Source organism: Betta splendens, chromosome 24 (assembly GCF_900634795.4).
Source record: "Betta splendens chromosome 24, fBetSpl5.4, whole genome shotgun sequence".
Taxonomy (NCBI): domain Eukaryota; kingdom Metazoa; phylum Chordata; class Actinopteri; order Anabantiformes; family Osphronemidae; genus Betta; species Betta splendens.
Genome location: NC_040901.2, coordinates 9,454,526 through 9,469,998, shown reverse-complemented (window position 1 = coordinate 9,469,998; position 15,473 = coordinate 9,454,526). Strand labels below are relative to the sequence as shown.

Here is a 15,473-nt window from a genome sequence, read left to right as displayed (position 1 = left end):
GGATTTGGGTCCGCCTTTGTCTGATGATGCTGGCATTCAGTGCATTGCTTTACACTAGTATGAAAGCGTGATTCCACTGTAGCTGAAGAATGTGTTTCGCTCCCATGTGCTGATGAATCCTGCATATTGTCTGACTCCTGCTCATTCCGTTCAGTGCCAACTTCTACCGATAATATTTTTTGCAATTATTTTTTAATCATCCTTGAATGCAGCATTTTTTTATAAATTATGAGATGAAACTTAATTAATTGAGTCATTTCATTTTTCACGCTACAATGGAACGAAAGTAACGATCTCACTTACTGAGGACGGGCAATTTACTAAATAAGGTGTGTTTCCTGTTCTAGGCTGTAGGTCATTACATTTCCTATCTGGACTAATTCTGTCCCATTTGCTTCTGTCTCTGTGCTACAGACAGTGTTACACACAGCCACATGATACTGAAGACTTTCCTTTATCTGCAGTTGAAATGGGTTTAACTGAAGGGAGTCCCAGTAGAGAGAGAGAGTGGGAAGGGGGGGGGGAGCGGTTTTACGGGTCTAAAAATAAAATATTTGACAGGATCCTCTGCTTGCGTCACCTCCCCATGTGGTTCCACCCTCACACAAGCAGTCGCACATACCTTTTGAGACGGTGTTGTGTAATAGAGCTGCCTTGTTAAGGGCAGACACGCACATGCACAGAAGAACCCTGCTTGATAACAGTGTTGGAGCCGTTAGGAGGAGCCCTGCGTTGTCTCAGCCTGGAATTAGCGCAGTGTGCTTTGGCATAGCTTGGGATAAGCAATAGGTTTAGAGGCACACTTTGTTTTGATTGGATCGGGTCCTCCCACTCAATGGAAGGGTAGAAGTTAAAATCACGTTTTGTCAACGAGCCAAAAAGTACTTTTCATGAAATTATAAACTGCTCTGCCCTCCGGAAATGTTGTGAGCAGTACTGTATACTGTGAATTCATTTAAGCCCAGTATTTGTGACTGTGAATCACAGTTTATTTTCGGTTCATGAATATTCCGCTGTGGCAGCATCGAAAACTGTGATGCCGTGTTTTGGGTGACACGCAATTACTGTTGCTGTCCCTGACTGGACTTTTTCATCCGGTGGTGACGATCTTTCTCTTTGTGTGTTTGCAGGACATCCAGGCTGAGATCGATGCCCACAACGACATCTACAAGAGTGTGGAGGGAAATAAGTCGAAGATGGTCAAGGCTCTGGGCAGCTCCGATGAAGCTGTGTTCCTCCAGCACAGGCTGGACGACATGAACCAACGCTGGAGTGACTTGAAAGCTAAATCAGCCAACATCCGGTAAGTAAATCATGGATTGCTCAAGAATTTTCCTTTTTACCACTGACTAGTGTTGTGGGTCATTTAACTTGGATAACGATTCTCTCCAGGGGCAAAAATCACCTTGGCAGTGGTTCAAGTAGGTTCAAGTGCCTCAGTTAAATATTTTAATCAGGGCACAAATTGCACAAAGCATCAGGTAGATGTGATGAAAAAACAAACAAATAAAAGGTTGCAAACACTTAAAATAAGACAGGTTTCATAGGTACAATATATCCTGTTTTCTAGAGATGAATTCCAGCTCCAATAGGAGCTGAGAGCTACTACAGTGGCTCACAAACACCTGAGGACACGGACAGTGCCCCGTCAGCTGCAACCTTGGCATCAATAAATAAGATTGGTGATGGGTGACAGTGTAGCGGATGAAGAAAGTGAAGGTGGAAGCGAACGTGACAGGGCCAGATGGAGACGTTCAAAGACAAAGAGAGGGAGCAGGGCCGGAGCGAAGGAGCACAGGAGCCCGACACAGCTCCAGAGAGAGGGGCTGCAGATACATGCACAAGTGCCTCAGTAATAGTTCATTCTGAGCAAATAAGAACTAATGGAAGTGAGTCAAAATCGGGCAGTGTAGCTATAATAGGCTGGAATTGTTCCATGGGAAGACGAGTGAGAGAAAAACAGAGATCGGTCTGTAATTGTGGGGAAGGCTGGATACAGTGTGTGTTGATTGGATCCATCCCATTATGCCTTAATTGCAGTACATGTGTAATTATGCCCAGGGGAGAAATAGGTGTTTATCAACACATATGCTGCCACCCGCACAATTACAGCTGAGTTCAATTTACAAAGAACATTCAAACCAGTGCAGCCTGTGCTGAGTGGCAGCAGTCACCAGTGTGTGTAGTAAAAAAGCATTTCTGGATGTCCGCGAACTGTTTTTATATTTCTGGAAACCCGAACTATTTTCAATCACGGCATTGAATAATATGTGGCGCCCGTGGTGTGTGTTGGCAGGGCCCATCTGGAGGCAAGTGCCGAGCGCTGGTCCCGTCTGCTGGGCCTCCTGGAGGAGCTGTGGAGGTGGATCTGCATGAAGGACGAGGAGCTGGCCAAGCAGATGCCCATCGGTGGAGACGTGCCCACCCTGCTGCAGCAGCAGAACCACTGCACGGTAGGTGCGCGCGAGGACCCGCTCCGATCCCAAAGGCAACGCGTGATAATGGAGTCCAAGGCCAATGTCCAGATGACGGCTCCTCAATCAGTAGCGACGCTCCAGCTGCTTGATTCTTAGAATCACTCTTATTTATCTCCCCTGGACAAGTCAGCGTCTTTTATTCCAGCAAGCAATCAGTATCTTCATTCTGCCCAGCGTCGCTGCTGTTTGTTATCTGGGTCCCCTATTGTATTATTTATTGTAACTGCTGGTTATTGTGATAGTACGATGGCACATAATTGCTTTCAGATAAATGCTTCACCCCGAGGCTACTGTTTATTCCCAGTCCGCTTGATGTCAACATCACAATACCTTTCTTCACAACCTCATCGCCGCGCGGTGACTTTGTTCAACCAAATGCTTGAGAAGGAACAAGCGCGGTGGAGGTGGGTGTGGGATTGCAGACACTGAGAGCGCGTGTCTACAGACACACACCACGTATTCATTAACAGTTGCTGCAGTGTGGCTCTGCTTAACAGTCGCTTTTTTTGTATTTGTGCCGTTGCTGAGGTTTTAAAAAGTTCTAAGCTGAATTATTGTGGCATTTTGTTATGCAAATACTTGTAAATACAGATGGTGGATATGAATTTTAAACTTATCTTCATAACTAATTTCTAGCTCTAATTGCTTATTATACAGAATATTAAGACTAAATCGGTACCTTTCAGAGTCAGACAGGGACGAGATGAAAAATAAAGCAGCTGGGTTGTTTCTGAGCCATGAGCTGCTGCTCACCGGTCTAATCAGAATTTCCTCTCGGGTCTCGGGTGATGCTGAGGTTTGCTCCGTGTCTTGTGTCCAGCGCCCGACACAGAGCTCAGACCCAGCGTCTCAGACACGCTCCATTAGATAAGGAACTGGGCTGAGAGGACAATAACCACGGAGGACCACAATCTTCCCGCATCTCCACTTTCACCTTCCTTTTCTCGTTATCCTCTTTCAGGTCTTTTATCTCGCTTTCTGTCCTCCTTCTTCTTGGGGTCTGTCCCTCTGCTGGTATTCTTTTTTTTTTCCACACCACCTTTGTCTCTTTCTGTCTGTGCCCGTTCGTCTCCCGGTCTTTGCCTTTAAAGACGAAAATACTGAAACAGGGGAGCAGAAAGTGAGGAGGGCTCACTTTTCATTTTGTCCATGTTATATTTTTTCCTTCGCTTCCTTCTCGTCTGTGTTCTTAATAGATTGGCCTGGAGGTCCTGCCGGCCCTGAGAGGGATGAGCAGGGAGCGCAGCACAAAGAGCCGGGGCTTTGAACACGTCATGCTCTATTACTTGCTCACGCTGACACACATACAGTGCATGCTATTTCCCTGTGCTGATGCATGCACGCACACCTGCATCTGAGAAAACAGACGCATATATGTCATATGTATGGAAATTGCTTCCCATAGGCCTAGAAGGGCCGTATGAAAACACATTTTCCTACTTTAGGAGAAAAGCTGAGGCGCTAAACCCGCCCTAGAACAACGGATATTACTGTTTTTAAAGAATTAGACAAATAGGAGACCAGTGGCCTTAAATTTTAGATAAATATTATACACCTACACCTTTTTAATTTTCAGGATTTTAGATTAGATTCTACTTGGAAGCAACAGTTTATGTTGTAGGAGAACTGTTGTGCTGCCTTATGACAGTGAACTGTATTGATCGGTGTCTTTTCTCCCCTATAATGGCCATAATTATATTTAGTAATTGCCCATTGAATTATCCAACATAAGCCCTTCGTCAGCAGCCATCTGATTAAACTCATCAGTCTGCTGTATTCAATTAACAGCGTTTAGATCAAGGAGTGGGAACGAGGCAGCTAATGCTTGTAGGCCTGTTAATGAGTCTTATCTTTCAGGAACCATTGTGGTTTTGTCTGCATTGTTCAGACAGTCCAGTGCGGTTCAGGACACTAAGTGCAAAAACAAACACAATGCACAGTAACAGCAATGTCCATTAATGGTTCATTTCTCTAGATCACCTTGTTGCTAACAGCTTCCTAACTTTGGCTGAAGTCTCCCATCCAAACACACACACAATCCTAGAGTGTCCCTTTAAGGAACAAATACAATGAACTCGGCCTAAAGCAATGAGGCTCTAATAATCTGCTGCAGCGCTTCTTAATCATTACGTCCTCATGATTGATTAGCACCATTCCACATAAACGGACAGGTCATAAAAAGAATAAAATGGATTAAAGTGCTGCGCTGGAGTTTACCTTATCTCACAGGAGAGGAAGGACTTTTTCTTCCGAACAATTGCTTTGCTTTGATTAACTTAATTATTTTTATCTGCTTCCTCTGCACTTGTTGGGAGCATTTTGGGACTTTATTAGGCTGGCGTCTCACGTTATGGCTCTGTTATAGTTCAGTCAAGGGCATGCTTTGTGCAGCAGCACAATGAACCATGTCTGGGTTACATCTGAGCTGTCAAACACCTCATTGTCACAGCCGCTATAATTAATATTTTCACTTGAATGGCTCAAATAGCGTGACAGACGTTGCAGGTGGTTCTGAACGGACCAGTGTCGCAGCCTTCAAATTTCTGTCTGTTCCCGTGAACTATTTTCAGTCACAACCAGCAGCTGTTTGAACGGCGGAGCTCTAGAAGCCAACTATACCAAATGACCGGCAGAAAAGCCACTTTAAAAGCTTAACACAGACAAAACATCCTATTTGATTCCCTGCTGTGGAGCGTCAACAAGGTAGAGAGCAGCCCTGAGATTAGTAAAGCATGTCTGAGCCTGTGATTTGAAGCAGTCACCTTCTCTCACCTGCTCCTAGCTCTTCTAACGCATTGGTGCACGTACTGTAGGGCTAAAGAGCAATTAACTTTAAGGCAGAGTCACTGTGAGGCTCCTTCCTGAAGCATCTAACCGCATGTGATTGCAAATCTAAAGTCAAGTTTTCTTTTACTGAAAGTGCTTACAGTATTTACTCTTTCTTTGTGAGAGTTTAATTGTGAGTGAGCTCCTTGAGTCCCTCTCAGCGTGTTTTCTGCTGTTGAGTGCCTGTTTGTTGTAGCGCTCCTTTCGGGAGGCTCGTGTGCTTTTTCCCTGGAAGAAGATGAGGGCTGCAGCGATATTGTGGCGAGGCAGCGATAGCGGGGCTTGGAGAGCAGGAGGAGGGATCTTTTGGCAGAGCTCTAAGAGTAGCTGTGTCCAGATGTTATCTTATCGGCGCCACAGCACAGGCCATGCCGCGATAAGGCCCTGCTTTTGCTGTCGCGGCCACACAACAACACGGACCTGGACGCGAACGCACACACACACGCATGGCCAAGGTCACAGTCACTCATATGTAGCTACAGGATTCGTGCCATAAGTATAGTGGGACTGACAGCAGCCTCCTTTCTGTGGCTGTCACAAATCACACCACCGCTGACCCAGCTCTGATGTACCAGAGCTGAAAACTATTAAAAAGACGGAGACCAAAATGAAGACCTGCCTCTTTTTATCTCTGACATACACAGCCATGTCTTATCATTCATAGGCCAGCTGGGATTTGCTGGGGAAAAAAGCTTTGTGCTTAGCCTGAAAGCTTTACATGTGTTTGATATTTACCTCTCATGCTCCCTATGAAAAATCTGTCCTTGTGTGACTCTCTGCTGATGTGGGTGCGGTGAAGTTAGGGGGCGATCGTCGTTATTGTCCTCTGTCTGAACTACAAGGATACTTACTGGCTGAATGAGAGACAACCAGGCTGTTTCTTACTACCTGCCATTGTGGCATTCGTCTGTGTCCTCGGATCCACAGCCGAACTCTTTCTGTAATATTCTTATAAGAATTAAAAATGCCTTTATTAGTCCCACAATGGGGGAATTTCACATACAGCTACAGAAAAAGCACCTTTTGCATTACGGAATAAAGGTGAGTCATTCTCACCACACACTGATGACTTTGTTAACCATTTAATGTCCATCTGATCCTAGAACAACAGCTCACATCAGTTAAAAATCAATTTTGCTCCCTAATAAACCTCCAATCATCTATGATAGATATGTTTAGTAGAGCTAGTGTGATTTCACCTTTTCCAGGACTTCCAGCCGAATTTCACAGCCTCCGTGAGTGGAGGATATGTGTCTGTTGCCGTTGCTTATTTGCATATTTCCAGGCACCAAAGCGATGCTCCGTTACTACAGGAGCGTTTTAGACTCAGCGTAAACATTACATATGAGAATGTTCCCACCAGGATGCCGTTCGCGCCAAGGATAATCTGCCTATCTGCGATCCGCAGGTTAGAATTTCTTGCGAGGTTTCAGAACTGATATTAGAATATATTACAGCAATGGGCAAAGCGTATTTGCAAATAAATAAGCTCCCCGCACTCAGCTCAATGCCTTCTAAAGCCTGATTTCAGTCACCATCAAATCTGCGGGTGCAAAACAAAAAAAGAAGTGGGCTTCTACTTTTAGTTCTGCTCGCAGCTTAGCTCCACACCCACCTTCCCTTATCTCTGCTTCCCATACACACCCTGTTCCTCTTCCTCAATCACCTCTCATTTAGTCTCTGTCTCACAAGGTCCCCTCTCTGCGCTACCTGCCTATTACCCGACGCTTCCTCCATTTGAGCTGGGAGGAAATCATTGGAACACAGCAAACCATTTATTAGTAGGGGTGATTTAATTCTTTGCTGAGCAGCGGCTCCATTTCAGCATGAAACTATGTTTGTCAGCGTGCTGCAGTGGGAATTTGTCACTGCCGTGGCCCAAACTTAACTTTTACAGTAACTTACTCACAGAAGTGGGACATAAACAGTGTGTGCATCCTGTGAGTAGGCTACAGCTCATCTTTAAACGGCGCCGTGGCTAAAACCTAACACGGCGACAGCTGCCGCTCCATCAAAGTCTGGCCCACGACTAAAAGCACGGGCAGTTTTTGGCATCTCCGTTCTGCCGCCCTGTTTGATAAGTCTGATGAGACGTTCGTCCTTTTTAATCAACTTGCCTCATAGCGTCTTAAACTACATCGCCTCCACACAAAGCAATCACACACTCCGATAGGCAATGAAGCCCCCTGGGGTCAGACTTATATTAAAACAAGAATAATTATGCGCTAACATGCGGCGCTCGCTCGCTCTATCTGGCTCCATCGCCTGCTGTGAGCCATGGCGAGGCCTTCAGTCTGAGGTGAGCCACTGATATGTGTTTACTCGACAGCCCAGTGTGGGCTTGTCTATGTACGGTGGACCACATTTGTATTAGCTGGTCTATTGCAACAATCACCTAATTCCATCAAAGCACTTTGGTCATGTGCCATGTTTTATGTTTGAAGTCTGGGCCATTTTTTAGGATATTTGTTGAGGATCTGTATACAACATTATTTTTTAAATACACGAGGTTCATTTAAAGTTTGCTGGCACAGAAATGCACATACCTGCAGAGGACATGCATTAATTACAGTACAACCCCTTAAATTATCTGCTCATAAATTCACTCTGACTCACTGAACTAGTGTAATCTGTAATAAAGTATTAAGTGCCACGTGCTATCTAATCTAACAGGATCATCACCAATTTACTTTTAACGACCATGTTTAATGGCTGAAAGTACAGACCAAAGTTCCTCTAACCACTGCTTCTGTCCCTGCAGCTGCTGCGGTCGGAGCTGAAGGAGCGTGAACACTTGGTGAACAGCACCTTGGAGCAGGCCAGGATGTTTCTCGCTGACCAGCCCATCGAGGGGCCGGGGGAGCCACGCAAGAACCTGCAGCCCAAGACCGGTACTATGCAGTTACCACGACAGATCTAGATATGAAACAGGAAGCCTGCTATTGATTTGCATTAGCCACATAGCTTTCATCACATAACTGTAACTAAATCACTAAGTCTGGGGGTCCGTTGGTGCAGTATTAGTTACCAGTTATGGCCCTTATTAGAGTAACTCCTAAAGTACAGTACCTGTACTAAAATCAAAGCATGTTAAATAGTCCATTAGTGCAATAAGTCTTTTCAGTATCAAGTCAGAGGCAGATGGATTTGCTCAAAGAAATCATCTCCCAGGCTTAGTTACACTGATGAGTGCAACTATAACTCTGGGTTCAGTTGGCTTTATGTGATGTGGTCCTGTCCTTCTGCATCAACCCAAAAATCCCCTGCATACAGTATATAGTGTAACACAGCACCTAATGTAAGAATCCAATGTGCTAATTCATAAGTCAGCATTAAGTCAGCACATTTCCCTTCAAACTAGTGTAAAACCTACTATGTGCCAACCCGAGGGGCTGTGCAGGGGTGTGGTGAGACTTCAGAGCGCAGCCTGATAGGCTTCTTTTCTGTGATCTTTGATACGACTATCAAAGCGTCGCCTCATTGTATAAATAGATAAAAAGCTGATTTAAGATCAGAGCCTTTGCTTGTTGTGTAGTCAGCGGATATGAGGTTTCTTGGAGTGACACTGTTGCAAAGTCGGAGCAATTATCCCACAGTTTTTTATCCGGCACTAAATAGACTTTTTAGTTTGAGGTCATTAAACCGGGGCAGGGGGAGACTGCAGAGGTGTAATATAACAGGTTAAGATGGTAATTCTGTCATTACCCGGAGGATGAGACCTTAAGAATCATAAAAGCTGCTCATCTTTCTTTGTAGTTAAAATGGGTAGTTGGGGAACCGTTTTGCTCTTTTGGGTCTCTTTCATCATTCTTCACTGCCCTGCATCCACTCAAACTATGATGGAGGTCATAGAAAAAAGAGAAACAGGCGCTGGATCTTAATCTTGCTTCTGCTTTTGTACAAGGATGAATTCAGAAAACGATAATGCATCACCTCATCTGCGTTTGTTGCTTCCCAAAGACCTCACCCCAGAGGAGAAGGCCCGGGGTTTGGCCCGCGCCATCCTCAAGCAGACCGGCGAGGTGAGGGAGCGGTGGGAGCGCCTCAGAGGACACGTGGGCTGCTGGCAGAACCAGGTGGAACGGGCCCTGGAGCGGCTTCAGGAGCTGCAGAGCTCCATGGACCAGCTCGACCTGCGGCTCACCCAGGCCGAGGAGGCCAAAGCCGGCTGGCAGCCCGTGGGGGACCTGCTGATCGACTCCCTGCAGGACCACATCGATAAGACCGTGGTGAGTCAGAGTCTGTGTGCATTGTTGCAGAAGCAGCCATTAAACCAGGAGTTAAGACACTCCCTGCTTGTCAGTGCACCCCAGCGTATAAACTGCATATTTTCTTTTAATTAAAAGCATCTAACACCAGTAAGTGTGAAAAAAAATCTGTTCTTCATTCACTGATGTCCTGACTGTCGATCTCAATGGACGGTAAATCAAGGAGCAATAGTAGAATAGAAACAGGAAAAACTGTGACTCACATGTTGAATAAGGCAACTGTTGCATTTCATTTCAATGCAGGATCTTAACGATGGTCTCCGAGTGGTGTGAACTGCCTGGCCTTAATATTCAACATCCAATTATATCTCATAATATCCATGTCATGCAGGGACCCACTTTGGATAATGTGGTCTAATAAAATATTACATAGCAACCATTGAAACACTCGTCAGCAGTGAATAATAGTAATGTAAAATAGGATATTGACAGTTACAATTAGGTGAAACGAGCCAGGATTCAAGGCTTCATTATCAGTGACACCGTGGCTCATCCGTTCATTCAGGCCTTCAGGGAGGAGGTGGCGCCGCTACGCCAGGACGTGCGCGTGGTCAACGAGCTTTCCGCGGATCTGACGCCGCTGGACATCCAGCTGTCGTCCACCGCCTCCAGGCAACTGGACCAGCTCAACATGAGATGGAAGCTGCTCCAGGTAAATCCCCCCCGTGAGGCGCTGGCGGCTCGCGAAGCGGCGATGCTTTGTCGCTGTCGCAGCTTCCTTCGTTCCGTAGTTTGTCCACGCTCGCCTACATAAACGCCATCTCCTGTGCAGCTTGATCTTCCTTCTCCCTCGTCCCTCGCTCGCCCCATGCCTTGCTGTGCATCTCTCCCTGTCTCCTTCATTTTCTCTCACTGCATGAACACAGATTTTTACTTTGTGTCAGCCAAACACAGGGGACTTGGGCTCGTCCCTCTACCCGTGTACCTGTTTTGCTTGAATATATCTCCGTACTCAGCGCCTCGCTTTGTCACTACACATCAATGGACACTATTCTCACCGCACACCTGTCACGTTCGTGCCTCTGTGTGTGCCTGAATGTGTTGGTCTGATCCGCGGTGGGACTCTCTGAGAGTCTTAGCGTGGAGCATGTCTCAGCCCTGGAGGGAAAGTCGTGGAGACTTTCTGTAAGTCATCAGAAGGAGACGGAAGTGAAGGGAAGATGATTTTAAATTAGGGAGAGAAATCCTGTTAAGCTTGAATAGTAAATAGAAATCCATGAGTTCTAACTTAGACTTTTAGCTGCTTCCCCAACACCAAAGGTCACTTTCCTTCCTTTGAAGAGACTTTTTTTTTTTACTAGATTTTGGATTTTGACATTATTCTTGGCTTCTGGTGTCTTGAAGATACTGATCAGAGCACCCAGCTGTGATGGCAGCGTTTGAAGAACCCCCGGCAGCCACAAACCCCAGTTTGAAAGCGATGGGTGTGCCTTGTGTCTGGTCTATGTAGAACAGCTAATACCAGGGTTCCTGTAAAGTGAACACACCAGCGCCTATGGGGCTGCTTCTTAACCGGGTGAAAACAAAGAAAGAAAGCGACCTTCTTACCAACACGCCGGGGTTACTGCATGAAGAGCGCTTGTCATTTTAAAGACACTAATGCGGAAACCTATTTGAAGCGTTTTGGCGTCATCCGGAGACTCGCAGCATCGTCGCTGCAGGTAATTGAGTCGAGAAAGCGGGCGGAGAGAAACGCACGTGGGCTGAGCAGAATCACCGTTGGGGACAGAGTGAAATCTTGGAACGTAACCCAAAGTCATCCCTCCTCAGGTACTGTATGAAAGTGCTACAGATTGATTCCGACTGGCTGGGCTAATTTGTAGCCGTGTGCTGTTTCACCGTGTCCCGCACAGGCTCTGTCTAATAGACTCTCTGCTTGGAGGATGTCCATAACTCAAACACAGACTCAGCAGGCCTCCAGGGGCCGCACACGTCGTCCGCTCTCTTCAGCTCTGTGTGCCGTAAGGCCACGACTGCACTGCTACGCCACATCCGACTGCATAGTTAGAAAATTGCCTTTTTATATGCAGGCTGCTTCCATCTCTCACTCAGTGGGACGGTGACCGTAATAGCCATATTAGTGGCCAGAAAGACGCCGAGCTGCCAGACACTCCGTCCCCACTTCCTGAATCCCAGTGTGGGCAGATGTGATGTGGCCGCTGTAACACCTGAGGTGTTGGCGTGTGTGACACTATTAAAAGCTTCCAGTACTGATAAAGCAAAACAACCCCGCGGCCACAAAGGGCACAGGTGCGCTGCCTGAGAGGTCAACACACAGCTTTCACAGCAATAATACGTGGGGGTGGGAGTGATAAGCTTCACCTTGCTAGAGTCAGGGAACCCAACAACACTGCTCCTGACATCCATCATGAAGTCATCATCACATTTACTTTTTTTTAGTTAAGCTGAAGCATCTCTGATTTACTACATACTGTATAGTATTTATAACTTTTAAAGCAAAAAGTTCCTTCGGCTCTGGGTTTTACACTCAATCCACCTTCCGACTTAGTCGTGCTGGAATTGAAGTGAGCCCAACCATGACACCACCTCCGGCCGCCGCGAAGCTCGGTCTCTCACATTCACGTCCGGCTCCACGTTCGGCTGATCGCGTCTTCTCCCCCCGTCTGTCAGGTGGCGGTCGAGGACAGGCTGAAGCTGCTGCAGGAAGCCCACCGAGACTTTGGGCCCTCTTCCCAACATTTCCTCTCAAGTGAGTACCTCTCTGCCATTAGAACGCTTTGACAGGGACACGTTTTGTTCTGCACGTACTGAACATGTAGCTGCTAATGTTTCACCCCCCCTCATTCCTTTCATAAGACTTCTAATCATCAGCCTCCACAGCCTCCGCGCTCCTCAGACATGTGCATACTCCCATCCACGCAGTTTGCAGACAAGACACTTTACTCTTGAACAATGCTGTGCCTAATTAGTGCTAGTGGTCATTAGCAGACTGAGAGCAGCAGCAGGAGTGAGACACCGACACGCAGGAAATCAAACACTCTGGCTCTATTATTATTTCCCATAATCACAGCGTTCTGCGTTGCTGGCCGATAGGCACAGAGGAGTAATGGACAAGGTGTGATTCAGAGCAGGTGGGAATCTGGCCAGTGTCGCCAGTAGACGTGAATTTAGTGCGATCGCCCCGGCTGAGAGCTCGGCAGCCGCACCAGACGAGCAGCACTCCGTCTCCGCTTTCATCTTCCCGGCAATATGACACAATCTCCTCCATCGCCCATTCGCTCTCATTACACTAGTAGCTTAATATTCCCTCAGGGATCAATAAAGTGCCGCGCTCCTATCTCGGCCCCGTCATCGCATATATCTCCCAATCTCGCCTAATCTCTTTCTCTTACTGTCTTTTCATCTCTCCATCCGAGCGCGGCGCCGTGTCGAGGAGGAGGGGAGGCGGGAGGGCCGTGAATCAAGCACATTGCGTCTCTGTGTTTTTGCTCGTGAGAGCGTCTTAAAACTTATTTGTCTGGTGCCAACACTGTGCGGTATCAGCTTATTTTTAGGATTCCCCTGTTTGTTGTATTCCTTCACACCGATAAGATTAGATCAGCACGAGCACAATACGTACAGTATTCTCCTTTTAGTCTATTGTCTCCCTCTTTCCACATATTTTTTACAGGCTACACTACATATAAAACGTATTAAAGTCTAACTCTAAATGCTAAAGTCATGACTATGCTGCATTATGGTGACCTGTGGATGGCGACTGGTTAACATCTCGCCTGTCATTCTCCATCTCTGTTTTCTGTTTATCTGTCTCTGCAGCTTCTGTACAGCTCCCCTGGCAACGTGCGGTGTCTCAGAATAAGGTCCCGTATTACATCAAGTAAGTGTCGAGGAGTGGCTTTGACAGCCACGGCGGTGCTTCTGTGAACTGTACAGAATGTATTTGTGTTACTCTTATCTCTATCTTTTCTGCTGATTTGCTCCTCTGAACTGAATCCAGGCTGTTTCACCCTCACGTCCCTCATTCAGTTCACCATCAGCTTCTACGCGTGAATAGATCATACAAGGCTGAATCCCAGGACAAGTTCCCACAGTGTCAACTTCAGCTTGACTTCTTGCTTCCCATCTTTTTTGCCAAATCTGAGTTTCTATTCACACACAGAGGGAAAGACTTGTGTTGGTAGAGAATCAGCCAAGATAGGCTATGACTTAGACTATGTCATCTTATTAAAGTTTGAGCAGCCGCATCATCCAGAAATCATGAAACTTTCTGACAGCAAAGTGCTGACTAACCAAGTCAGTGGCAAATTCAGTCTTCAGGGATTTGGGGACAGTCAAAATTTCACTGCCTTAAGATAAATGACGTCACACGGACAATGAAGACACAGCCAGAGATGGAAAAATCCAGGATTTAGACAAAGCGGGACACCTGTGTGTTTCTTGAGCCTGCAGCTTGGCACTAGAGGGGATCGGAGATGAAAGCCAGAGACGAGCGAAGACTCGGAGGACAGGATTATAACTTTGGAGTCAGCAGTGCCTGTGATCACAGAGGTGCCCCGCCAGTGAACCTGCGTGCGCGCACTCGCACAAACAAAACACCTGCACAAAGGCACACAACACGCACGCACGCACGCACACACACACACACACACACACACACACACACACACACACACAAGGAGATACTGGATGCACGGTCCCATGCTGGCAGGGAAATCCTCACACAAATCCAGAAATGCAGATAAAGTCCCACTCGATCTATCACACACACACACACACACACACACACACACACACACACACACACACACACACACACACACACACACACATCCATTGTGAGCCATGATCTGTCAATGTCTAAAAGACACTCTTCAGGCCTTTGCAAACTTCATGAACTAAAACCACTTGAACTGCAGCTACTTTACAGGAAACGTCTTTCCACTTCCTTGTGGCCTCTCCAGCTCCTCCACACGCAGACACGTGTGCGGGCGGACGCACGCTCATCCAAATCCGTCCCCAGGGCTAATCAAAGGTCGCTTTCTGTGCCCCGACATGCTGGGGACACGCGTATCCCTCGTTGACACATTCATTTTCACAAGCGCCGTCCCCGTCTCCACTTCCATCTCCTTTCACTCCCCTTTCTCGGGCTGACAAAGGGCCCCTGATTAAAACCGCGACTCGTCCACCCCCTGTGGCGAGGCGTCAGAGCCACATATTGGGGGAGAAATCAGATGGATTCACACAAGTTTTTGCTCCAGCGGCCTCACGCTGGCTGCCTCGCAGGCTGACGTTTTAGCAGGGGGGCTCACGCGCCTCGTGGGCTCTTTGAGAGGAAATACAGCCAGACTGCATCTCAGCAAAGATTAGACAAAGCTTTTCTGTTTGAACTGTCTGTCCGCGTTTCTGTCGGGAAGCATTCGGTGCCAGAAAAACGCGCGTGTGGTCGTTTGTACCTCAGACAGACAGTCTTTATGCACATGAATGGACAACACGCATTTTGGCCTCAAGATGTCGGGATTGAGAAGATCTTAATGGATTCTCGTCCTATTTGAACCGGGGCTCAACACTGGAATACTGATACTGTGCGTCTGGGAGAGGTGGATATTTGGTTCAAGAGCTAAAAAGGAAGGCGGGAGTAAAGGTGAAAGACAGAGGATGTCAGATGATGAATGCAGGCACTTATCACCCACTGTATCACTGACACTTCCTGATAAGTTTGGCGTATCGCTGCCGCCTGAAAGAAACATTCCCAACGCTTCCCCCGTGTTTACGCAGACATTTGACTAATTCGGTCTCTTTGAAAATACAGATAGGCCCATAATTATCATCCACACACTCATGATTATTCACGACGGGGCCTGAATGCGTGACAGTGACAAACTCGAAGAAAGTGCAGTATTGGCTGGTCTGCAGCCAGCTGCTTGGGCTCTAGGGTGGTAAA

At 46.9% G+C, this 15,473-nt stretch overlaps 1 protein-coding gene across 8 annotated transcripts in view; it reads left to right on the top strand.

Moving 5' to 3' along the window:
* The window catches only part of utrn (utrophin), a 106,999-nt gene that overhangs the window by 64,095 nt on the left and 27,431 nt on the right, over window positions 1-15,473 (top strand). For all 8 annotated transcript variants that reach the window (XM_029142074.3, XM_029142075.3, XM_029142077.3 and 5 more), the window contains 7 exons: window positions 1,131-1,303; window positions 2,297-2,453; window positions 8,065-8,194; window positions 9,264-9,532; window positions 10,077-10,223; window positions 12,203-12,281; window positions 13,349-13,409. In XM_029142074.3, the coding sequence (XP_028997907.1) occupies window positions 1,131-1,303; window positions 2,297-2,453; window positions 8,065-8,194; window positions 9,264-9,532; window positions 10,077-10,223; window positions 12,203-12,281; window positions 13,349-13,409 (1,016 nt within the window). The remainder of the gene's footprint in view (window positions 1-1,130; window positions 1,304-2,296; window positions 2,454-8,064; window positions 8,195-9,263; window positions 9,533-10,076; window positions 10,224-12,202; window positions 12,282-13,348; window positions 13,410-15,473) is intronic.